This window comes from Callorhinus ursinus, unplaced genomic scaffold (genome assembly GCF_003265705.2).
Source record: "Callorhinus ursinus isolate GAN/ISIS: 27379988/994484 unplaced genomic scaffold, GSC_fseal_2.0 scaffold54, whole genome shotgun sequence".
In the NCBI taxonomy this organism is placed as follows: Eukaryota; Metazoa; Chordata; class Mammalia; order Carnivora; family Otariidae; genus Callorhinus; species Callorhinus ursinus.
In genome coordinates this window covers 8275210-8300781 of record NW_027397116.1, presented here as the reverse complement: position 1 = coordinate 8300781, position 25572 = coordinate 8275210, and the positions used below count along the sequence as shown (strand labels likewise).

At 35.3% G+C, this 25572-nt stretch overlaps 1 protein-coding gene across 10 annotated transcripts in view; it reads left to right on the top strand.

Annotated features, from left to right (window-relative positions):
* The window catches only part of SPATA17 (spermatogenesis associated 17), a 215146-nt gene that overhangs the window by 70224 nt on the left and 119350 nt on the right, over positions 1–25572 (top strand). For all 10 annotated transcript variants that reach the window (XR_012375661.1, XR_003212173.2, XM_073884110.1 and 7 more), the window contains exon 6: positions 1079–1202. Coding sequence is in view for 8 of the 10 variants with exons in the window: in XM_073884110.1 (XP_073740211.1) it covers positions 1079–1202 (124 nt within the window). In the remaining 2 variants the exon portion in view is untranslated. The remainder of the gene's footprint in view (positions 1–1078; positions 1203–25572) is intronic.

Sequence of the window (25572 nt, the reverse complement as noted above, 5' to 3'; positions counted from 1 at the left end):
GAAAAAATTGCTCTGCTGCAATAGCATAGCATGGTGATTTTTAAACGTCAGTGTGTTTCATAAGTAACCTTGTATGAAGTATTGTATTAGTAGCCTTTAACATAAAATTGCAACAAAAATATTTCTAGACATTGAAGTAGAAATGAGAATCTTTTTTTATTTTTGGAAACTTTCCCTCTACTTTCCCTTGATATCTTTGAGGTAACTGCTCAGATCATTTGCTTAAAATTTTACTTAAAGAACTGGACACTAAGATATCTATTTTTAAAAAAGAACAACATATAATTTCAAAACATTATTTTAACATGAATAGTTAAATTTGTTCTGTGAAAATAGAAGATTTATTTTTTTCCATATTTCATAATATCTTTATCAGGCATTTTTCACATAGTATATTTTAAAAGTTTATTTTTTGTTTAAATTTCTTAGATACACACACATAAATGATGAAATTTTCATTATTTTAATGGAATTTATGATACCTAGAAAGCCATTAACTTATTCACCTAGTTTAGCTTTTATTTTAGTTATCTGTATAATTGAACAAAATAACGTTTCAAGTGCAGGTTAATACATGTTGGTATTATTTGAACTGTTAACTGAAGTAAACTTAAGCATATTTATAAAAACCCATCACACTTTCAAAATTAGTCCGTTAGTATACAAAATAAATGATTAGAGATTTGTAAATATGAAATCAAAATTTAAAGGAAATCAGTAGCTCAGATGGTTTTTTGGGATATTTACATACACCCAAAATAGCTAATCTTCAACCAAAGAAAATGGCAATGTAGTCGTTCACTTACTTTGCACTTGATATATTTCCTTAGCTGTTGAATTAATTATAATATGTAGATATTTGATTTAAAAAAATTTAACCACTGAAAAATCACTGAAACGCTTTTTAAAGATTACAAAGACTCAGTGGAATGTGCAGGTAAGATCGATTACACCACTGATTTTGATGGATGTGGGTGATGGTAGCTGCTCAAAAAATTTCTTGATTATCATCAGTGGAAGAAGGAAAACGCTAGCAGAGTTTTAGTATCATAAATAACTGCAGATTGTTTTGATGCAGGGAGGCACTGGAGGAGTTTGCAGAGATGAAAGAAAGAGAAGAGAAGAAGGCCGACCTCGAAAGGGAAGAGAAGAAAAGAGATTACCAAGCCCGGAAGACGCATTACCTCCTCAGCACAAAGCAGGTTGGTCTACCTGTCCCTGACAGCTCCCGTAAACCACTTGGGCCCCTGGCCTGACAGAGATAAAGTAGCAGGCTGAATGGGACATGACTTGTTGAAAAGATATCACAAAGACACTACTTCACGTTCAATTTCGTGCTTCTGTGTAGGTGCGCTTAAGCACCATGGCTCGTCTGTGACAGCAGCTTCGTAGGCAGCCGCTGGGACGCCGGCAGAAGGTCCACGTCAGCAGTGTGATCTGCCACTGTGATAACACAACACGAAGGGCATAACCTCGCTTTTGAAACCCATTCTGAGTGGCTTATTGTTGTTTCGAGAATTGATCAAGAGCTAAGAAGTTATTAAACTGAGGTCGCTTTCAGGTTTTCTCTTTCACTTGAGCTAATGTTGAGATTAAAAGCATTCTTTTACACCCTTTCTAAAGTTTGATGCACGTTTTCAAGTAAAGCTTTGAATAAACCTGCTTCAGCAATTACATCTTCCTATTGAGATACAAATGTGGAATTTGGAATACTTAGAATGATTTTCTTATAAATGGTAAAATTTTAGTGCCTCAGATCTTGTCATAGTTGCTAAGAAAAAATACATTGGTGTGTAGAATATTCTGCTCACAAAGAAATATGGTTAAAAAACAACATGAATTTGGGGGTTGAAATATATTTTGTTAATCGAGCTTCAGGCAGGAAACTAGCAATTTGTGGGTTATTTTTTCTCATAAGACTTTCAAGTTCAGTCTCATAGTTCCAGCTGGAGTTACACATTCAAATGTCTCAGATATGGGCAAGTCAAGTCCCTGGCGGAGTGTCCGTGGGTGTTATCTGAGAGTGAATGTCATGCTTTTAGGCATCCAAATTCAAAAACATTACGTACTGGACGGGCCATGTACATTTAGAACAGAGAACTGCACTTCTAGCCTCTATTTAGTAGAGTAATTAACAATACTTTCACTAATGATGACTATCTTAGTATTTACTTAGATTTTTATAGCTGAGTTATCTCCATTTAACAGACAAGAAAACTGAAAGAAAATTATGGGACTGATTTATAGACATAAAACTGGTAATAATAGGTCTGGTACTCAAACTGAAGTCTTTGGATTCTAAATAGGCAACAAAGACAGAAAATAAAAAGTCGAGGTATTTTAAGTTTCAATTATAAATCCATAATAATGTAAAAAATTTATCTGTATAATTGGTGGGCTACATTTTTTAAAATGTAGAATCACATATCAGGAATTCTCTTTTTTTAACTTCAGTTATTAGTAATTTTAGTTTTGTTGAAACTAAGGGAGGCATAAATATGTCTTTAATTCTTTAAACCTGATAATAATTATTGGGTACTGTTGTTTATTTTGATAACTCTGAATCCCTTTTATACTTTGAATCTATCTTAATCTGAGATCTAATTGTGCTGTTTATACTTATGATGGGTAATGTAACAGCAAAAATAATTTTTTAAATGGTGAAATCAGATTTAATGGAAACATTTGTTAATTCTCTTTTATCCAGGGTTACTTAGGTATTGAGTATATAAAGGAATGTTTTAGAAAGCCCATAAAGACTTAGTTATTTTACTAATAAAAATAATGGAATAGCAGGGGGTGCCTGGGTGGTTCAGCTGGCTAGGTGTCCGTCCACCTTCTGCTGAGGTCATGGTCCCGGAGTCCCAGGATCGAGCTCCACATTGGGCTCTCTCAGTAGAGAGCCTGCTTCTCCCCCTTCCCCTCACCCTGCTTGTTGCTTTATCTGTCTCTCTCAAATAAATAAATAAAATCTTTAAAAAAATTTAAAAAAATAATGGAATAGTAAATATCCGTGGAATACTTACCTGTGCCACAGAGTATGGTAGATACTTTGTATGCATAATTTCTTTATTTTGATTTCATTTTAGTTTTAAATTTAAACACCTGTTTTAACAAATTATTTCACAAACTTGACCATGTGACTTGACTCCTGACCTTAATGAATTTTTAATATTACCACTGTGTTTTAGGTAGGTTTGTGTTAACAAATACAAGCTGTCAATGCCCTAGCCCATTTTCCTTCTTGTTTATACCTTGCAGACTGCTGGTAATATCCATGTATATAAACTTTAGTTTAGTGATCTCTTGTCTCCAGAAATCCTTGGCATCCAATAGAATGATTGTTTTTGAGGCGCTGTGTACAGTAGAAACAGTATAGGCATTGAAATCAGAGGTAAGTTGGCATCCAAGCTCTCCCACTTAGGGTAAAATATCAGGAGATTACCTGGAATTGTCTGTTTCACTCTGCAATTTGAAAGAACATTATGAGAATTGAATATAATATATTTAAAATACTATCTGGCCCTTAGAGAGCATTCCAGTAAATGATAACAATCATATTATTAGAATTTAACCTATCAAAGAGCACCTGGGTGGCTCAGTCAGTTAAGTGTCTGCTTTTGGTTCAGGTCATGATCCCAGGTTCCTGGGATCGAACCCTATGTCGGGCTCCCCGCTCAGTGGAAAGCCTGCCTCTCCCTCTCCCTCTGCCTGCTTATGCTCTCTCTCTCTCTCTCTCTCTCTTCTCTCTGTCAAATAAATAAATATTTTTTGAAAAAAGAATTTAAACTGTCAAGGATAAACGAAGATTCTATACTTTCATTTTCTTCTGTTTGTCATAGTTGTTGGAAGCATTCATTTTTCTCATTTCTTTTCTTTGCTTTCCTTTAGTTACTAATGAAAATTAGAAATGTTTATAATGATCTTCCCCAACATCCCCCTCCCCCATTTTACAACTGCCCTCACAGGCCTGAGGGCAGCAGAGGGGAAATGATGTTCTTAAATACCCTTCCTTGGAGAAGAACATTATAAAAATATCAGAGATTTTCATTTGGATCTGGCAAGTTGGTCTATTTTGTCACAGTGATCTTCATATTTGATCACAAATAACTGGAGATAAAATACAACCCTTTGAATCTATGTACTTTTATTCCCAAAGCAAACTTTTTTTTTTTTTTTTTTGGTAATGAAATAGAATAGTGGTATCATCTTAGTCTCATCTGTTGACATTGGTCAGGGGATTAGTTTTGCTGATGGGATGGTACTGGAATTTCAGATGTTTTACTCCTTATTTTTCATCATGATGTAAAAAAGGTTGAATTTTAAATTGGTATTACAAGTCGCAATTATAAACCATCTTTACCTAAACAAAAGTATGCAATATTCACCTTAACCTAAATAAAGATATGCAACACTAACATTAATAAATAGATTGAATATACATCTTAACTTTAAAATTCTTTAATTATTCCAAAAAACATACTTTTGAGTGCTGACAGTCTGTCTGATACTGAGCCAGGAGTAGGACGTATAAATGTATACTATATGATCCTTCCCCACAAGGCATATTCGCTCTGATTTCAGTGTATCCCAAACAAATATTTTTACTAGAAGGGAATTTGATACCTTTCAATTGCAGTTTATATAAGTGCTCTTATTGAAATTAACAAACATTTATATTTATGATTTTGCAATTCCATTTATTATTTTATTTTCACAAAAATCTTTCCCTAACCTAAGGAAGACTCAGAGAATGAAAGATACACATTTCAATTTGAGTATTATTACTGATTTTCTCAGCATGACTTGGCTATGGGGGAGAAATTAAGCTGCAGATTTTAAAACATTCCTGAGATATTTACAGATTAATTTAATTGCGTGTTTTAAGAGTTTTGATTTCAAATTATATTAAATATACATTTAAGTACAAAATAAAAGCCAGGCATGAATTGAGTATTTGTTATTAAAGGCTTGTGTCAGTTTTAACTCTCAATTTATGCAGTTATTTGAAAATTTACTGAATAAATATATTCAAATATAAATAATTTTTATAAGAAGTACATCGGGAGGGGCGCCTGGGTGGCTCAGTCGTTAGGCGACTGCTTTTGGCTTGGGTTATGGTCCCGGGGTCTTGGGATCGAGCCCCACATCGGGCTCCCTGCTCCGCGGGAGGCCTGCTTCTCCCTCTCCCACTCCCTCTGCTTGTGTTCCCTCTCTCACTGTGTCTTTCTCTGTCAAATAAATAAATAAAATCTTAAAAAAAAAAAGTACATCAGGATAGGAAAAGTTCTGCTGATGTATTTAAAGGGAATAATACTAGTAGCCTTTTTAGAACTATTTTATTAGTGATTTCAATAATTTAGGAGTGATTTATAATGGTATATAATGATAGTTTATAGAATATTAATTTTCAGACTAAGTTTTCATAGGTCTAATATAGCTTCACTTAGATGAGTAGAAATAAAACATTAATTCAGACAAAGAATGCTTTAGAAAAGGTAAGGAATTTTCTAAGCCAAAATTGTATTTGTGACTTCATATATAGATAATAAATAAAGTCATATGTTAATTTTTAATAATTTTAAGACTATTTTGCTGATATCAAACTGATAACCTGTTTCAAAGTCAGTGTTAGTACAAATCTAGTGTATATCTTCTTAGAATAGTTCCAAAATATATTCCTGATTTTTACTGATATTAAGTATCTCATCTTTATGCAAGCAAATATGTTAGCACTAATAGGAATTACACAAGTAAATAACTAATATTGCAATAAGTGAATTAATAGACCCCTCAGGGTTTTATTAATTAAAAAGTTCAAATCATATTAAAGCACATTTTGTATATGTTTATTTCAATCAGAAAGCTGAACATGGTAACTTATTTGCATAAATAATCAATCACCATTTACTAGTAGTAATAAGGTTAATTTGTTGCTACAGACATAATAGGATTAGTCAATTATGTTTCCCAGAGAATACTATTTGTTATGCACCCCATCACCTGTAAAACAGGATTGGGTTTAGCACCCTTATTAAATGAACACATCAAAAAACCTTTGTCCCTGTAAAAGTTTTATGAAAAGAAAGCTAATTTTAGTTGATTTGAGTAAGTAAAATGCAAACATTGCTTCCATTTGTAAATTTATCTTTCTGCAAAGATTGATTACTTAATAAAGTTACTTATTTTGATTCAGTAACCAAACTAAATCTAACACATATAGGACATATTAGATTTGAAGAAAATCTCATGTGCAGATTTGTTTTATTCCAAATAAACTGACTTTCATTCCCATCCTTGTTCTTGGGTAATAAATTATGTTGTCTGCTCCACCTACTGGTAGATACATGAAAAAGGCCTATTGTTGGACTCTTAGAAGACACTGCCTCTCAAATGTTGCCAGAATTTTTACTTTTACAGATCCTCCTAGAGAACAGCAGAGTTACAGATACAAATGTAAGATTCAAGAACCACATCATAAATAATGTTTAGAGATATAGGTTATTATATAGAATTATATACATTGTTTCCTGATCAGTGAAAAATATAACCATTTTTTATTTCAATATACTAATGAAAAAGGATGGATTCAAAATATATTCATGACTAAGTGTAACTACATGTATTTTATTTTATAACAATTGCTTTTAATAGTTTATACTTATTCAAGTTAAAACTAAAATGAAAATTTGTAAATTTAATTAAAATTTGCAATAGTTTATGGAAATAATTTTCATGTCATCACTTACATAATAGGTTTCCAGTGTTTTTTCTTTAATAGGTAATTTTTATATGGACACTGAGGTAATGGTTTTCAGTTATTTAAGATTCTTTAAAAAGACCCCATACTCCAATTAATATTGATGAAATTTTACTTATTTTATTTTTTGAGAGAAACAAATGGTTTCAGCAACCTTTTTTTTCAAAATTTTATCAAATCACGTGTGTATATGGGAGGAAAGTAGCTTAATTAAAAAAACTTAATATAACAAAAATAATTGATAATCTGCTGATATGGATACCATATTGATATGGATAACGTGTTTATAAGACAAATCTTACAAGGTGAAAAAATGTGTAAATTAAGAAATACAGTAAGTCAGGTGCCTGGGTTGCTTAGTTGGTTAAGCTACTGCCTTCGGCTCAGGTCATGATCCTGGAGTCCCGGGATCGAGTCCCACATCAGGCTCCCTGCTCGGCGGGGAGTTTGCTTCTCCCTCTGACCCTCTTCCCTCTCGTGCTCTCTATCTCTCATTCTCTCTCTCTCAAATAAATAAATAAAATCTTTAAAAAAAAAAAAGAAATACAGTAAGTCTTCCAAGTCATTTATTGCTTTCAACTCTATCTCCTCAAAATCATAAATGGGGAGATTTCTGTGCTTAATATGTGATTGCTCACTTTTAATTTGAGGTGATGAAGTAAGAGAGGAATGGCAGCCTTTCAGTGTGTTACCTGCATGTGGGCAAGCACATGTGCGTGCATGCATGGGTGTGTGTGTGTGCGCGCGTGTGTGTGTGTGTTATGTATCTTTGTGTATATGGTGTATTCAGAAAGCATCTTTGGAGATCCTTCTCATAAGGCATTTTCCTTAGTCAATGGTATACCACAGCAATAGTTGGGAAACTCACATGTGATGTTAAAAAGTACCCCTGTAATAACTGTCTGGAATATACTTTTACACCTCTTGATCCTTATCTAAAAACCACTTCTTTGACTTAAAAATATTATGTTCCTCTCTCATTTCTAGGTTGGACCCCCCCCACTTTCTCTTTTTCCCTCTTCCCTCCCTTCCCCCCTCTCTGTATTTCCATAATTTACAGGCAAAAGGAAGTATGCCTTGATATTTATGACTGTTAATAGTATCCACTAGGGGCGCCTGGGTGGCTTAGACGGTTAAGCTGGGATTGAGCCCTACATCAGGCTCTCTGCTCAGCAGGGAGACTGCTTCTCCCTCTCCCTCTGCCTGCCACTCCCCCTACTTGTGCTCTCTCTCTCTCTCTCTGTCAAATAAATAAATAAAGTCTTAAAAAAAATAACAAACAATGAATCATGGAACACTACATCAAAAACTAATGATGTAATGTATGGTGATTAACATAACATAATAATAAAAAATAGTATCCACTGTATTGAGTATATTACATTTCTGATCTTCATGGTTTGATGCAACCTGATTTAGGGCATTCACATCGCGTTCCTTCTGCTTTTTGGCTTTTTTTCTTCTTTATGTGCTTTTTTCTTTTATTTGTCCAAATCAGTCTTTATTTTGATCAATGATATAAACTATTCCTAGTCAGTCTTTATTTTGATCAATGATATAAACTATTCCTAGTCATCCAAATTTTTTAAATCTTTCACTCTTTTTCATTTTCTGTGTAAAATCACAGACTTCTTTCAATTTATTCTTCCTACCGTCTTTTAAATAAATTCCATTATGTCCATTTCCTGAACTCTGAGCAATGGTAATAATCTTTAAAATGATTTTCTTTTGGGGCGCCTGGGTGGCTCAGTTGGTTAAGCGACTGCCTTCGGCTCAGGTCATGATCCTGGAGTCCTGGGATCGAGTCCCGCATCGGGCTCCCTGCTTGGCAGGGAGTCTGCTTCTCCCTCTGACCCTCTCCCCTCTTATGCTCTCTCTCTTTCTCATTCTCTCTCTCAAATAAATAAATAAAATCTTTAAAAAAAAATAAAAAATAAAATGATTTTCTTTTTGTTTAGTCTTTTTCTCTTTGTCCCAGTATATTTACCACTATCAGATAAATTTTGCTACAGTAGTACTTTTTATGTCATGTCTCTTTACAGTTTATAAAACTCCAAAACTTCCCTGTTGTCCATAGGATAAACTCCAAAGTTTTCAGCATATACATTTGAAACTGTCCAGACTGACTCTACTCTGCCTGTTTATATTTAGCCTTATCTTCCTTTCCTCAGGGTGAGCATCCTGATACAGTCTGATTTTATATCCTAGAAACAAACATTCATCACAAGGGTCTCTTTATATGAGATAGGTGACTTCTTGTGGCTTGTCATATTCTGGAAACTCAGAAGCTTCCCTGTTACCTCCCCCACCCCCAAAAAAGAGCCAACATCTCACATATGTTCCACTAACACTTTGATTTTGCCGTTACTTTATTGTTAAAGATACATTTCTTTTTCCTTATTAAAATACTTTTAGAAAGGAGACAGCTATTAAGGTGTTCTTATTAGTATAGCTTGGTGAAAATTAATAACTGTGAATAGGCTATCATAAAAGGAGGGAAGAAAATTATGTCCAGAGTCCTGAGGCAATGCCTAGAGTATGAAGACCAAAATGGGCATAAGGTTGGTAACAAAGGGAGCCAGAGATGCTAAGGGATATATTGACTACATGGAATGTCTGGGGAGAAAAGTAGATCTTATAAGGCACTGTAAAGATAATTAGGAGGACATGTAAGAGAAACTTGGCAATTTTGCCATTTTGCTTATCATCTCTGCTATTTAGTATTCCTAGTTAACTATATCACTCTAGATTCCTCTTATTTCTTTCCTGCATCACACAGCATTCTCAACAATGAATTCTTAATTCATACATTTTCCACTCCCTGGCTATGGCACATTTTTTTAGGTTGAAAAGGTCTGGCAGTAAAACAGAATTATGAAAGTAGGGAGCGGGAGTAGATTCACAAGTCTTACATGAAGATCTTATATTTGTTTTTGCCAACTTCCCAGTAGTTTGTATGTTTCCATGGAGAAAAATATAAAATATAGGAACTATGCTGACAGAGGACAGGACCCCTGTTTGGAATATACTAGAGCAGCATGGGATCTTTAGAGATTACCATTCTAGCTCTTTCTGTTAATAGATTAAAGAAAGCGGGTCTGGAAGATGAAGCAACCTGCTCAAGGTTCTATAAATAGTTTATATAGACTCTGATGTTGGGGCATCCTCAGTACAGTGCAGCCACAGTGAAAATCTGAGTTATGATCTACATGTGATTCACCTAAATAAACTCTATTTGGAAGGGACTTTATCCTAGGTTTGCGACTATCTCTTTATCCTTGAAAACACTAGCATTCTGAGTATGTACTGCTCCTTGAGTTACCCTCAATTCATTGAATTCTCTTTTTACCCTTTCTCCAAAATGTTTTAGTACTTAAAAGGAACATTGATTTGAATGAGTTCATGGACAAATAGAAAAACTAGGCCCTGCATATAAAAGAGTGAATGAAGCAAGCCAGAACATAATGTAGATTTCTATGGTGCCTTTCTATGAATAGCTCAAAGCACGTTTATTACTTTTATGCCCACAATATTCTATAAAGTAGCAATTATCTTTCTGGTGATTGAAATGCTCTTGTTTAGTACTCATTTTTCCTCTGGACACTTGGCAGATTTATTCTTTCCAGAAGACTATGTAGTGAATAAAGATCTGACCTACGATCTTTGGATCCATAGTTTAAGAGGCAGGTCCTCAAGTTTGGTCATTTGCTCTTGGTCCCAAATGAACTGTCCACATCACAAAACCATCACATAATTTGTTACTATTGGCAGTCTCTGTTCAGAAAAGGCCAAGGACTGAACTAGTGTGGCAAATGAATTAGCTATTAACTTTTACATTTTATTTCCTCCTTCTTTAACATTATAGTTTTTATTATCCTGTAATATATGAAAGAGATAAAATTATTGTCCATTGTCAGTACTCTTTGAAGAGATAAAGTGAAGTGGTTAAAAAAAAAAGTCTTGTGTCCCCAAATAAGTCCCTTCCCTGCTCTTCTCCTTGCCATCCCTTATCCACCATGCATCTAAGAAATGGAGGCAAAAATACTGATGGAAACAAAAATAAAATAAAAGTTAAAGAGAGACCACTCAGGTAGAGAAAAGTGCCTTAGCTACTTTTCTCATATATATTTTCCTTTTCAGCATGCTACATTTTAAGTTATTTTAAAAAATGTCCATTAACAGAACACACACTGTAAACCTCTCCTATGCATGTGACCAGGGGCAGATTCATGTGTTTTGGGGGCCTGAAGCTAATACAATTTGGGGATCTACCTTCAAGAAGTAACTATACGAAGTTACAAATACAGGAAGATGAATACTTTTTATAATGAACAAAAAAATCATTTCAAGCACATTTCAAATTTTAACATCTGAGAACACCACCACTCAAAATGTAAATATAGTAGTTTATTAACTGCTTGATAGCTCTATCATATTTGCTCACCATATTTTGGTTTCATGTCTCTTTGATTGCCTCTTTCTTTGACAATAATTTTGTTATGCTTTCTAGAGTGAAAAGAGAAAGTTATTCACTCCTTTTTGTAGGAACATTGATCTAATTTTTTCATTATTATAAGAAAGTTAAATGATGCGTTCCTATTTGTGTATGCTGCATTATTGAGTATATTTTTGAAAGGGAAGATGTTCCATTTTGGAGAGGCAGTGAGGAGAATCAAATTCTCCATTTAAGAAAATCCCACTTCTCTTCCACTAGCACATACTTCCGGGCCAGACAAATTAGGATGTTCTCGTAGTACAGTGCGGCCTCTGGTCCTGCACCTTTATTCATGAGGCCTGGTGAGTCTGCCCACTGGGTTCAGGAATATTCCTGAAAGTTATTCTTACATTGGGATCACCCAAGTGTGATAGAGGATAAGTCAGAATATAAAAGACAGTGGGACTAACTGATGTCTTACTTTCATCATAAATTCTACAAAAGAACATAACCATGTGAACACATTGCCAGGGTCCCTCTTTGTGTTATGGAAAGAGCCTGTCAAAATGAGGGCCCCGGAGGTTAAGCTGAATCAATTTCACTGTTATTTCACCTCTTGTTGGACTATATTTTTGTATTGTGTTAAACTTGCTCAAAGAAGTTTTAGCCATTAAAGCTATTTTAATTTATTTAATTCAATTTAATTTTATATGAATAATCTTCTGCATATCAGATATCAAATCTAACATTCAGACATTTAAATGAACATTATTATTTTAGTCCTATCCGTAAAATTGAGGCACCTGATTTTCTTTAGTCCTCTATTTTTTTATTTTTGGACATCAAAATCGGGGTCTATTTATTTCCATCCAGTAATGAGGTAAATTTTTAGTGTATTAGGTATGGGGCAGGGAGAGTTCTTATTAGGTATTACATGTATTACACAATAACCTATATATACACCTCTACATATGTGTATACACATACACAAACACAGGCTTATATAAAATTTCAAATACAGCTTTAATAGAAAATTCAAAAGTCAGAAAAGAATTAGAGAAATTTGTAACAAAAGCAGTTCCCATTTTCTACCTTAATGTAAAATGTTTTTTTACTTACCTTTATACTTAGCACACCATATTTTAAATTGTATGCAGATGTTTTACACAAGGGGTAATTAACAGTTAACTGGTATATGCTTATTTATATTAGTTTTTATAAAATTAATGTTGGTATGTTAATTATAATCAATTTTTTCAACTTCTTCATTAATTAGAGAAGACAGTTTTTGGTGGTTCTTTTTGCTATCCCCAATTATAATACAATGAAATCTAAAACTTAGAAACTCAAGGAAGTTATACCATTGCTCTAATTAGATCTGATGAAATAATTGGGGCTATAATAGTTTGTAGATTTGAAGATTTATTCCTAATATCATTATGACTAGTTTTCTAATTTTTTTATAAGATTTTTATTTATTTATTTATTTGAAAGAGAGAGAGAGAGACCGTGAGAGAGGGAACACAAGCAAGAGGAGTGGGAGAGGGAGAAGCAGGCTTCCCGCTGAACAGGGAGCCCGATGCGGGGCTCGATCCCAGGACCCTGGGATCATGACCTGAGCTGAAGGCAGACGCTTAACTGAGCCACCCAGGCGCCCCCACTAGTTTTCTATTTTTAAGACACTTCAGAAATATTTTAGAATGAGACCAGTTAGAAGTTAGATGCTGTTATAAATGGATAAATAATGAAGAGGTAGAGTTTGTCAGCTCATGATTTATCTTAGCTCTTCTGCAAGTCCAGAAGAATAGAGAAGTTCTGCTCACCCCATGTTCTTAATATTTAAATTCACTCTTTTGGATTGGAAAATGTTAGAAATATTTCCAGTGAATAGCTAGAGGCCAGATTTTAAAATCGCAGGCTTTGGCTTAATCCATCTTCTTTATTTCTTCTTCTTCCTTTAATCTTCCATATATCTCCTTCCCTAGCCCTTGTACCCTATAATCAAAAACATTATTCCTTTGTATTAAAACTAGGGACACAGGGAGAGAGTTTATTCTTTCAAATATTTTCTTAAAATGAACTCAAACTAAGTCAGTGATCAAGATACTCAAACATTGACTAATGTAGCTTATTTGGTCCTTAAGGTCACTGTTAAGAACATGAGTATTTCTAAACTTTTGAGTCTTAATTAAGGTATAGTCCAACACAGGAAATCGTCTGTGATCTTGAGATTTTATGCAGTATAAGGTAGGTAAATATTTTGAAAGACATAGAAAGTTTGTACAATATTTTATATATGTATTATAATCACAAAAGAAACATAAGCAAAGAGGAAGTGCAGATGTTTATTTAAAAATATATATTAAAAATTAGTTTCGGGGCACCTGTGGTGGTTCATTCATTTAAGCATCTGACTCTTAATCTCAACTCAGGTCTTGATGTCAGAGTCATGGCTCAGGTCTTGATTTTGGAGTTGTGGGTTTGGGCCCCGCATTGGGCTCCACACGGAGCCTACTTAAAAAAAAAAAATTAGTTTCATTATGGTGTGAGAAACATGACTTTAAATTTAGTATAGGGGCATTTGGGTGGCTCAGTCGTTAGGCATCTGCTTTCGGCTCAGGTCATGATCCCAGGGCCCTGGGATCGATCCCCAAGTCGTGCTCTTTGCTCAGCGGGGAGCCTGCTTCTCCCTCTCCTGCTTACAGTGCTTGTGTTCTCTCTCTCTCTGTCTCTTTCTGTCAAATAAATAAATAAATAAATAATAAATATTTTAGTGTAAAGTGGCGGGTTTTCTGTTAAATAGTCTTATCAATTGGTGTTTCTATTTATATATCTTTTGACAGTTGGAAGTATTTCACTCAAAAAGGAGTTATGTTATCTACACAATATCACAGCGGACAGTAAAGTAAAAGATGAGAAAATGGAAGGAAGGTGTGAAGAAGGGAGGAAAGAGGAAGAATTTGTCTTTAAATCTTAATCTGTTACTATCTCTTAGGCCTAAAATAAATGAACTGCAGGTGTCAGTAGCTGTTGTTATGCTGAAGGGAAAGTCTTGCTGAAAGGATATGATCGCTCTTAGTTTAGAGAAAAGTAGTATTTTCAAGGTGCTTATATAATGTAAAACATTCCTTTATAGTTTTAGTCCCTTTAATGAGTTGTATTTTAAATTTTTTTCTCTTAAATTTATTCAGCTTTATTTTCCGTCTCCTTTTAAATTAATACATGTGTTTATATATATGCATATAATTTCAGTATTAATATATCTTTGAAATAAATTATGAATCATTAAGATAATATAATTTTGTTGTATTCATATTTGTTATTTATGCTTATGCTATCTATGCATAATCAAATCTGAATTAGTCTTAAATTCATATCATTAAAATGATTCAATTTATTTTACCTGGCTCGGTTCTTTATATATCCATACCAAAATCAACTTCTCTGTTGACAATTATCTAAATGCTAAAACTGTGGTTGGGCCTTCCCTGACCTTGCAAGGCACGGTTGTTGCTTTTTTCTTCCATGTCTTTATATAACATTTACCATTGGTATTCTGGTTACATCTACTTCCCTCTAACATAGGCGAATTCATAAAAGAGAGCAACCATGTCACTTTAGTATCCCCAATTTCTAATGTCAAAGTCATGGTATTTCTAATACATGTCCTAATTCTGATTTAAAATACTTTCATATTAAAAACAAGAAAGGCAGCTTTTATTTCAGTCCCAAGTATTCACTATTTCTTCTCTGAATTAAATAAAAACTATAAATAAAACAATCATTTTGACAGATGTAATAATTTTTAGTAACTGATACCTGTATTTGGTAAAATATATTTTAAGTGACTTTTAAAAGGGCAAATCTTATATTCAAAGGAAAGGCAAAGGTGAAACTAACATTTTTTTTTTAAATTCTATAATGTCCCAAATTAAGCCAAGTTACATAACTAGATAGAGTGAAGATGAAATTCAAACTACGGTCTGGCTATCTTCAAAACCATGCTTGGTTTCTTTTAAGGTATGGTTTAAAGAGGTCCTAGCTCAACATTATTTTCCTGGAAGATGGCTTAAAATATTATCTTTAAATTTTTTTTTTTTTTTTTTTTTTGAAACTTTATTTGTCAGAGTGAGAGAGAGAGAGAAAGTGCACAAACAGGGGGATAGGCAGGCTCCTCGCTGAGCAAGGAGCCCGATGCGGGACTCGATCCCAGGCCCCTGGGATCATGACCTGAGCCGAAGGCAGACGCTTAACCGACTGAGCCACCCAGGAGTCCCATGTATCTTTAAATTTCTATTTATTTGATGACAATTACTAGACAATATATTCAGCATTATTAGCTTTTGATGTTTTGTATGTGAAAGCTTATCAGTTCCTTTAAGCATCAGGAGGTGGGAGGCATAAGTCTAAGATGCAGAGTCTTCTCACAGGAAGGCAAGCAAGCCTTCATGGGCACTTCTGGAGAGCTGTTGGGCAATGAGTTTGTCTTCTTGGGAAAAGAGCCATGAACAGAGGAATAAGGGTGGGTAGTTATATCATCTATTAAGTATTTTCATCTTGGGGCACCTAATGGTTCAGTTGGTTGAGCATCTGACTCTTGATTTTGGTTCAGATCATGATCTCAGGGTCATGGAATCAAGCCCTCAGTTGGGCTCTATGCTCAGTAAGGAGGCTGCTTGAGATGGTCTCTCTCTCTCTGTCCCCCTCTGCCCCTCCCCCCGCCCTCTAAAATAAATCAATCTTTTAAAAAGAAGTATTTTCATCTTTGAGGCATCAGCTGACGTTCTGAAACAACAGACATCCTACTCAACACGGTTACGCATTGTTTTGTGATCATATGATTTGAGATAAAGAGGTATCTGTAAGAATGTAAATGTTTTTGTCATCTTTCTCTTGCTCTAACTAGTAATGTGTAAAGGTAAAGGTCAGTGAAGTTGGAGGAGTCAAAGAACTGTGAGACTATACTGTTGGGATGGGTCACCCGCCTATACATGAAATCACCCAGAAGTTATCCCAGAGCACATAGTAGAAAGGAAGACTGAACTAAGTGCCAAAGACTATCATGAATATGGGCAAATGACCAGCGGGTCTGTATATGATAACCACAGGGAGGGATAAAAGAATGCATAGTTTAGACTGCAAGAAGGTTGATGAGTACTGGTTTGAAAATGACATTGGGGAACTAAGAAAATGCAAATCTCTCCCTAGTCACTGTGGTACAGGGGAGTACTAAAATGCTTTGTTCAGTAGGCCTGCTGCAAGGGAAGTGGTGTTCTAGAGGCGAAGGAAGCTTCAGTCATAATAAAAAAAAAAAAAAAGGTAGAGAATATATTTATTGAAAAATTTGGGAGCAAAGAGAAGTTGTTTAGCATAGATGGGAGAAGGGTTCCACAGGGCAAGGTTGAAAAGATTATAGGCGAGGGATCAGAAGTACTGAGAAAAGGAACAGGGTAGTTGAGGATGAGGATACCAGAGAATCTAAAGGAGAGCTGGGATTAATTCGGCAGACAATTATTTGACATGCCAATTTGACAAAAAAGCAAATACAGTTATTTGATCTGATTATCTCTTAATGTAGAGAAATTTAAGTCTCTGTGCCTGTTCTTTATTTTCATTAGCACAGTAATAATATGTAGGGCTGAAAGTGAATTAACGGATCAAAAAGTATAAGGGAGGGGTGCCTGGGTGGCTCAGTCGGTTAAGCGTCTGCCTTGGGCTCAGGTCATGATCCCGGGGTCCTGGGATCGAGCCCCACATCCGATTCCCTGCTCCATGGGAAACCTGCTTCTCCCTCTCCCACTCCCCCTGCTTGTGTCCCCTTTCTCTATCAAATAAATAAATCAAATCTTTAAAAAAAATTAAAAAAATAAAATAAAAAGTATAAGGGAGGTATTATTCCCTCATATTTTTGAAATGAAGGAAATGAAAGTAAAAGCTCACCTAAAAACTTGTGAAATAACCCAGCAGTACCCCCCAAAAGCCAGAGACTAGACTGTTACTCATTTTAGACCACATCAGTTTTTTTATCAAAATATTGTGTTGTCATCTCCCTTCAGTTAACTTACTTTCCCTCTAATTGTGTTTGTGGCCAAATTGTGTTACCACCAGAAGAGAGCTTACGTTTGAGTTGAAAAAAGATAACGGTTGTGAAGCATAGTGGAATTTTCTGGGCTCCCTACCGCTAAGGAGGTCAAAGCAAAATAAGGAAGCAAAAGATAACCTAAAAAAGATAAAACAAAATTTTTATTGAAGGATAACACAGAAAAGTGCAAAAATACTAAAGACTCAGCTCAATTATCACAAAGTGGCAGGTATAATCTAACCTAATAGGTTCTAATTAATAATTTCCATCCAAGAAGTCACAGGTCGACAGAACAAGCCTGTGAGAGCACAGTAGTCTAAAAAAGAGGTGGTCTTTGAGATTTGGTCACAAGATTATAGCCAACCAGATTAAGGCAACATAGCATTTCCCCATGAGGCAGTCAGTCCTATACTTTGATAAAACTTAAAATGGCTTCCTCCTGTTTGCTTAAGAAATCTTTCTTCAAAGACTCTTGGGAAATCAGTTTCTTGCAGAGCCTCAGATAACACTGGGAATAAAGTTTGACAAATGCTCCATTCTATTAGTACATTTTCTTTAACAAAAGAAAATTTTCAATTCTGTTGCCTGTTTCTGTGATGCTAAGTATTTAGCAACTAATTGTCTTGAAAGTCATCTTTTAAACCCAAACCATGAAATCATTTTCAAATTAAATCATCTGTAGAGGAACTGAGCAAGAGAAAATAGGTTTCTGAGGGGGGAACAATGGTATATAATGGAAGGCTTGAGGTGGGTGGTGGTCATAAAAACATGCTTTACTGTTTTTCTTAGGTCATTCAGACTTCACTAGTACGTATAATAAGCCAGCCCAGAACGTGTAGAAATCGTGTGTTAAAGGCATCGCAATAGGGAGTTTTCACATCACTGTGGAACTGGGTGTCCACTCCCACTGCTCTACTCAGAATACCTTTTGATAAGGTCACCCAGGAATCTCCTAATTATAAATCCACAGGACCTCTGGGAGATTTGCACACTGCTCATCACACCTGTGGTATTGGAGCTTCCTTTGGCCTTGGTGACACTGTGGTCAACCTTCTGCTCTTTGATCATTTCTTCTCAGTCTTCTTCAATAGTCTATTCAGTAGTGTTCAATGTGTATCTTTACTCTGATATTATATGGGACTATTTATAGTTCTTTAATATCACAGTTATTTAAAGTTTCTGCTCCTTTGCACATCTCGCTGTTTTCTGGGAATGTCTTCCTTCACCTTACACACCAGGCGCATCCCTTCTCTTCTTTCATACTGCTCAAATACCAGGCATCCTAACCCCACAGAATAGTCTATTCTCAGTATGGCTATATATACATATCAATGCTAATTTCAGTATTTTATAATTATTTATAAACTGTCAATGCTGTGACTCAAATCGAAAAGCAGGAATCAAAGCCAAAGCTGGAGAGAGTGCCAAGGTAGCAGATAGAGGAGGAGAGGAGGTAAATGAAGCTATACTGGGGGGCGGGTAGGGGGGTTGCTACGTGTTAGGGAAAGGAACAGGCCTAGAAAAATTTCCTGAGCAAGAAAATAAGCAACTTTCATCCAGTCCTTGCAGGGATCAGTAGAATAGTGACTTGACATTTGCAGAGAAAAAGATAAAGGAATAGTTTAGTGGGGAAGATTTCCCAGAAAGTCTTTTACGTAGACTCTTCTCTTAGAAATTCTTTCAAAATGCAGTATAGTTAAAGGGAATCCTGTTGGGGGGCAGGGGAAGGGGGATGTTCTTTTAGTCCCAAGATTTTCTGAGTCATCATAATATTGCTATATTTTAGAAGACTCAAATCAGTCTCCACTTCTTTTTTCTTTCCTCACATTCAATGAATTGCGATGTGATTTGTGCCACAAGAACATAATTTACTTCTGTGGAGGTCACCTGTCACCTTCTAATTACCATGCCAGTTGTGCATTCTTTGTCCTCGTGCTGTTCTACCTCTCCTGAGCTTCTGACACTGCTGACCTCCTTCATGAAACGGTCTTCTCCCTTGTGAACTGCCTCTCCTCCCTCACTGTTTGCTCTTTTGAGTGTCCTTCATGGGCATCTCTTCTCCCATTTCTTTCTTATATGTACACACTCCTAAGACTGTTCCCCTGAATTCTCTCCATGCTCTCCCTCAATGACCCCATCTGTTTTCAGACCTTCAGGTATTTTTATTCAGAAAACACTCCAATCGCTCACAATGACCTCTTTCCCAATTCCAGACCTACTATTACAACTATGCACTGGACCTTTCAACCTGGATTTTGGGGAGCTCAGTTCTAATAACTCCAAAACAGGTAGTAATATTCCTGCATAACTGCTTCTCTTTCTACCTCCTCTGCCTGGGTTCTAAGCCCAGGTTTTTCTGTAAGTCCACATTCTCTTATGTTCTTTTTAATAAACATTATTATCAGAGTCTTCTGGTCCTGTTTCTATAGAATGCTCCCTGTCCATGTCATTCTTCTGTTTCCACTGTTCTTTCTTCTTACCTTTCAATAAGCAGTCTTCACCTCCTTTATAGACTTTTGGTCTATATCACTTATTCAGATAAGCATGGATTGATTGTGTACTCTGAGCCAGGTGTTGAGAGAGGCAGTGTTCCATGTTTTTTCACCTCTCTTGTATAGATTCCCAGGAATGGAAGTGTTGTGTTATATACTAAGCAGATGTTTAACTATTTTTATAGGCTTTTAAAAATTTGAGCAGTTTTGAGTACACAACAAATTTGGTCAGGAAGTTGCCATATATTCTTTACCCCCACACATCATTATTACCCAAAGTCCATAGTTTATATTAGGGTTCACTCTAGGCATCTTGTCTTGCTTGCATTATTTCTGAGGAAAAGTTGGATGTAATTCTTGTCTTTGCCTCTCTGTAGGTAAGGTGCTTATCACTTCTGCTGCTTGTAACATCTTATCTTTGATTCTTAGAAGTTTGAATATGCTATGCCTCTGTATATGTTTGTGTGTTTGTCATTTATTTTCCTTGCTGTTCTCTGAGCTTCTTGGATCTGTGGTTTGGTGCCTGATATTAATTTGGGGGAAATCTTCACGCATTATTACTTCAAATATGTCTTCTGTTCCTTTCTCTCTTCCTTCTCCTGGGTTCCCATTATGTGCATGTTATACCTTTTGTAGTTGTCCCACCTTTCTTGGATATTCTGTTACATACACATATTTAAACATTTATCTATTTTTATTTGAGAGAGAGAGCACAAGGGGTAGGGCCAGAGGGAGAGGAAGAGAAAATCTCAAGCAGACTCCGTGCTGAGCACAGAGCCCAACTTGGGGCTCAGTCTTACAACCCTGAGATCACAAGCCAAGCTGAAACCAAGAGTTGGGTGCTTAACTGACTGCGCCACCCAGGCACACCTGTTCTGTTATATTTTTATGAGACTTTTTTCTTTGCCTTTCCATTTTGGAATTTTCTGTTGACATATCCTCAGATTCAGAGATTCTTTAATCAGACATGTCCTGTCTACAAATAAATCCATCAAAAGCAGTCTTCATTTATGTTATCATGTTTTTCTTGGTGTTTCTTTTTGATTCTTAGAATTTCCATATCTCTGTTTTCATTGCCTGTTTGTTCTTGCCTGCTGTCTAGTTTATCCACTAGATCCCTTAACATGTTAATAGTTGTTTTAAATTTCTGTTCTGATAATTTCAGTATGCCTGCTCTGAGTCTGGTTCTGATGCTTGTTCTGTCCCTTAAATTGTGGTTTTCACCTGTGTTTTCATGGAGTCCGTTTCTGTAGGCCTGCTTCAGACTTCTTCCTGAGTTTACCTTCTAAGAGAGAATGTGAAAATCAACAGATTTCCATTTTATGCAGAATTAAGTGTAATTTGCAGCCTTTTAGAGTTTGGCCCCAATTTATCTTTATAAGCTCATCTCTGACTATAGCCTCATGCTTAAACTGGCCAATGTGATAGTCACTGAACAGCTGTTCTGTGTTTTCCCACAAATATGTTTGTCTTTATTTTTACCCTTCCCTTAGCCTGCAATGCCTTTCTTCCCTTTTTATTATCAAAATTCTACCCACCTTTAGAAGAAAGTCGGATATTTTTCCCACAGTTCTAAAAGATGTAAACCTCTTTTACAACAGCAATTAGTGGATACTTACTACAGGCTGGCTATGTTATTGTCAGTCACAAAATTGCTCTCCTAGCCCTCCCCTCTCCCACCACTGAGAATGGCTTGGTGGGAGTGATCACTTTTCATTCATCTGTACCCACCTTAGATCCAGTAAAGTGTTTCAAAGTTAGTAGATGCTACATATTTATTGAATTGAGTTAGTATGTAGAGGATGGCATTTTATTTAAATTTCATTGTTTTAATCAATATTTAATGAAAATATTTTAATATATGATGATAATGTTTAGGATATCAAAATGATTCATAAAAATCATTTGTTAAACTAATGAAGCCAGCTACTTCAGGATTCTCCATTTAACATGACCCCACTCTGTACTTTGACTCAAAACATTTAAAAATTCGACTTCTTCACTGAAGTCACAGAAAAGCATGTATAGTTAGTAATAGTTTTTTCTTTCTAAATCTTGCTATATAGAGATAGGTTTTATGCCAGATATGTTCCTTGTGAATCCCAAATGTTTCCATGAAATCCTTCTTCCTTCTGGGGTACCGTATGTGAGGGTTAACATGGCTGTTGTCTGAAATGCATGCGGAAGCGTAACTGAGGTGGTGCGAAATGACCATGGTTCCTTTTAGTTCTCAGCAAGAGTAATTGAATGTAGAATATCTTACTAAACACTGGACTGTGACAGTGTGTTAACACTCTGACTGTCTCCTAACAGCAGGGCAATTATTTGCTGAGTGGGATTTTTATAAATCCCCTGGTACTGGTGTGTCCTGATAATTATGATGAAGTGCGTTGGTCAGTGTTGATTCAGCAGTCCCTACCCTCACAAATACTTCATTCACAGTTCTCCGGCCCACTTTGACTTTCCTCGTTAGTAGAGATCTTCTGCCCTTCTGTGCTGGCTTAGTGTCTAATTTTTTTTAAAATAATTTTGATTAAAGCTTAGATCCTGAACATCTTTTACTCAGCATCCCCCCCTTTTTAGAACTGTGTATCTCTCCCAGTATTCACAAATTCTGAATCCTGATGCAAGAAAATACTTTCTGATTTTGTTCCTTTATGTGGCAGTCAACTCCCATTTGCTGTGTAATTGTCATTTGCAAAAGTGAAACTTGAATTTTCCCACCTCTCCTGTATACTTAGTAGTTCCTCATTCCAGAGTGAGCAGTTACTTTGAAATTACGAGAGATTATTATTTCTCATATGGTAAAATAAGAAATGGAAAGACTAATCATTGTGCTTTGGGAATTATAGATATACAAAATCATGTTTCAGATTCTTTTTATTTTACAGCACCTTGTTTTAGAAGTAAACCTCAATAACAAAGAGAAGAGGGGAGAATTGGAATATAGGTTCCCCCAGGCAATTACAAAATGAAGGTCTGTGGATGAGTGGAAAATGATCGTAAAAACATTCTCCATGAAATAAAATAGTAGATGCTTCAAATCCATCATCCATTTGTTTTTAAATCAGTTGCACTTTTAAAGTACTTTCCCATACAATACTTATAAGTCTAAAGAATAAAAACTGAGAAGAAAAGAGCAACTGATAGATTGTTAGAAATATGGAATGGTTCAAAATATTAATGTAATGCTAAGGGTGACTGGGTAACAAATGGTACATTTGCTCGTTGCTCAACCTGACATAATTAATATTCCAGGTCATGCTTAAGTTCCCATGATGGAGGGTCTGAAGGGGGGAATTCAAGAAAAATATATATCTATTATATAACTCATTGCCTTTTTTTTTTTTTTTTCCTTTTGACGAGTCAGAATCATAGCCTTTAAAAAAAATCAGTGCTTTCACACCTCATTTGCCGTATTCACCACTGGGCCACCAGTCAGCAGCCCAGCCTGATGCAAGGAGGTCAGTAAGAAGCTATTAGCAGAGTCCTCTCCCGAGATTTCTTGGGTCTTATTGAGTTGAATGTTAGCATGACAGTACTGCAAATAACTCAGTTGTAGGCTTTTTTTTTTTTTAAACAGTTAGCACAGATTTCCCCATAGTGTTGGTCACTCTAGAAAATTATTGCTGAAAATGAAGTCCCAAAAGCTAGCTTGGCAGTAGCCCTTCTAAGTTGTGAAAAATGTGAAAACTGAAAAATATGTCATGGTCCCTTAGGATTAACTTTGTCTTTTGTGACTCATAGTAATATTTTTAAAAATCAACAACAAACCATTATTCACAAGTGGCTTACAAATTATAAAATGCAGCAGTTGAGACAATAGTAAGTTAAGGTTTTATTAAAGAAGTAATGGCTAAATGCATACTGTATCAATATAAATAAACAGGGTATTTGCTTGCGGTAGGGATTGAGAAAGGGCTGAACTGTTTTCATTGACGTAAGCTAGCAAATGTATTAAATTAATTTCTAAAATAACTGACACCTTGAAGATTTTAAATGATACATTTTAAATTCAATTAAAATATATTTTCTACCTATATTTGATTTAAATTGCAAAGAGAATACACATGAGAAGGTCTCCATATAGGTTGCAAAATATAATTTAAGAAAGCTATCATGTCTACTGATCTATTTGCATTTCCCATCTAGCCTATGTATACATGTGCATGCAAATGTGGACGGAGACCAAAGAAGATTTCTAATGGGGTAAAGTTAATGGCTGGTAACAGTTATTCAAGTAGATAGATATTTTTAACTGATAAATTATAATCTAGTTAAATTGTGTGTATTTTACTATCTGCAAGGTTGTGGAAATGATTAACAGACTTAAGTCAGCTAGATCATCACTAAATAGAATGGCATACTCCTATCTTTTTCATAGACTATGGAGATTTAGTTATATTTATGTCAGGATAGCCTATTTAATGTAGTATTTGTTGGTTTTCTTCTCATTACAGTTGGTAGATTCTCATCATAGAAATTCACCCTAAAAATCATCTTAAAAATTTTCATCCCTTCAAAATTACACTAAAAACTATTTTAAATATGTGTCCATACTGTTTTTTATTAACATCATTTAAGCTGTTTATGAATCGACCTTGTTTGGTATTTAGTATTATAGTGAGAGAATGGTCAGCATGACATTAAATATGGTTTATACAATTGCCTGTAATGTTTCAACACTTTTTTCTTGTATAAGTTATATAGGGAAAAAAATCCCAAAGAAAACCCAGTTCAAAAATATTTTTTAAGATATTTTTAAGTATATTTTCATTGGCTTTGTTTTATCTAATAAAATTCAGTTATAACACAGGAACAGTTGAGTTGGAGGTAACTCAAGTGGATCTTTGATAATTTAATTCTAGATCACAATGTGTTTGAAAGCACAGCAAAACTGATGTATTAAGAAAGATAAAAAGGGTATAATCTATAATTCTTTGAAAGAAGTTGATAAGATTTTGAAATAAGCCTCAAACATTTTCCTGAGATCTTGATGCGGCTTTGGAAAACAAGAGTAAATACAGGCTTCACAGGTCCTTCTGCAGAGTGCATTGTTTTTGAGTGTCTACTATGTGCCCGGGACTCCCGGAGGCCATGGGGCTACAAAAATCCCTAAAACAGAGGCCCTGTGCTCCAGCTGCTTGTTTAGGGAAGATTGATACACACAAAGGTTATTATGAAACAATGTGGTAGGTAGGTAAGAGCTCTGACAGAGTTGGCCCCAGGCTCTTAATGTGGCATTAGGGACAGGACACTGAATCTAGTCTCAGTTGGTATTAGAAAAAGGTTAACACTTAACTGAAATATTAGGCTGAAAATATAAAATTTTCTTTCTCTTCTTTTTAAAGATTTTATTTATTTATTTATTTGAGAGCGAGCAAGAGCGAGAGAGAACATGAGCAAGGGAGGAGGGGGAGAGGGGGAGAGAGAGAATCAGACTCCCTGCTGCACAGGGAGCCCGATGTGGGACTCAATCCCAAGACCCTGAGATCATGCCACCCAGGTGCCCCAGGAAATATAAAATTTCTAAGATAGTTTTTCCAAAGACAAGGATCTTGGGTAATCATAATACTTTAGAACTGCTGAGTCCATCAATAAATAGAGTGACCAGAAAATTTTCTGCATATAACGGTGGCATAACAGAAGAGCACATTTTAGGAAAAATATATGGGTTTAATCATAATCGTTAAAGCAACCAAGTATTTACTGAGTGCATATTTTGTGCCTGAAACTGGTTCAAGCATTGCATATTTGAGTTTGTGTGAGTGAATGTATGACTTACGGATGTGATTAAATACAC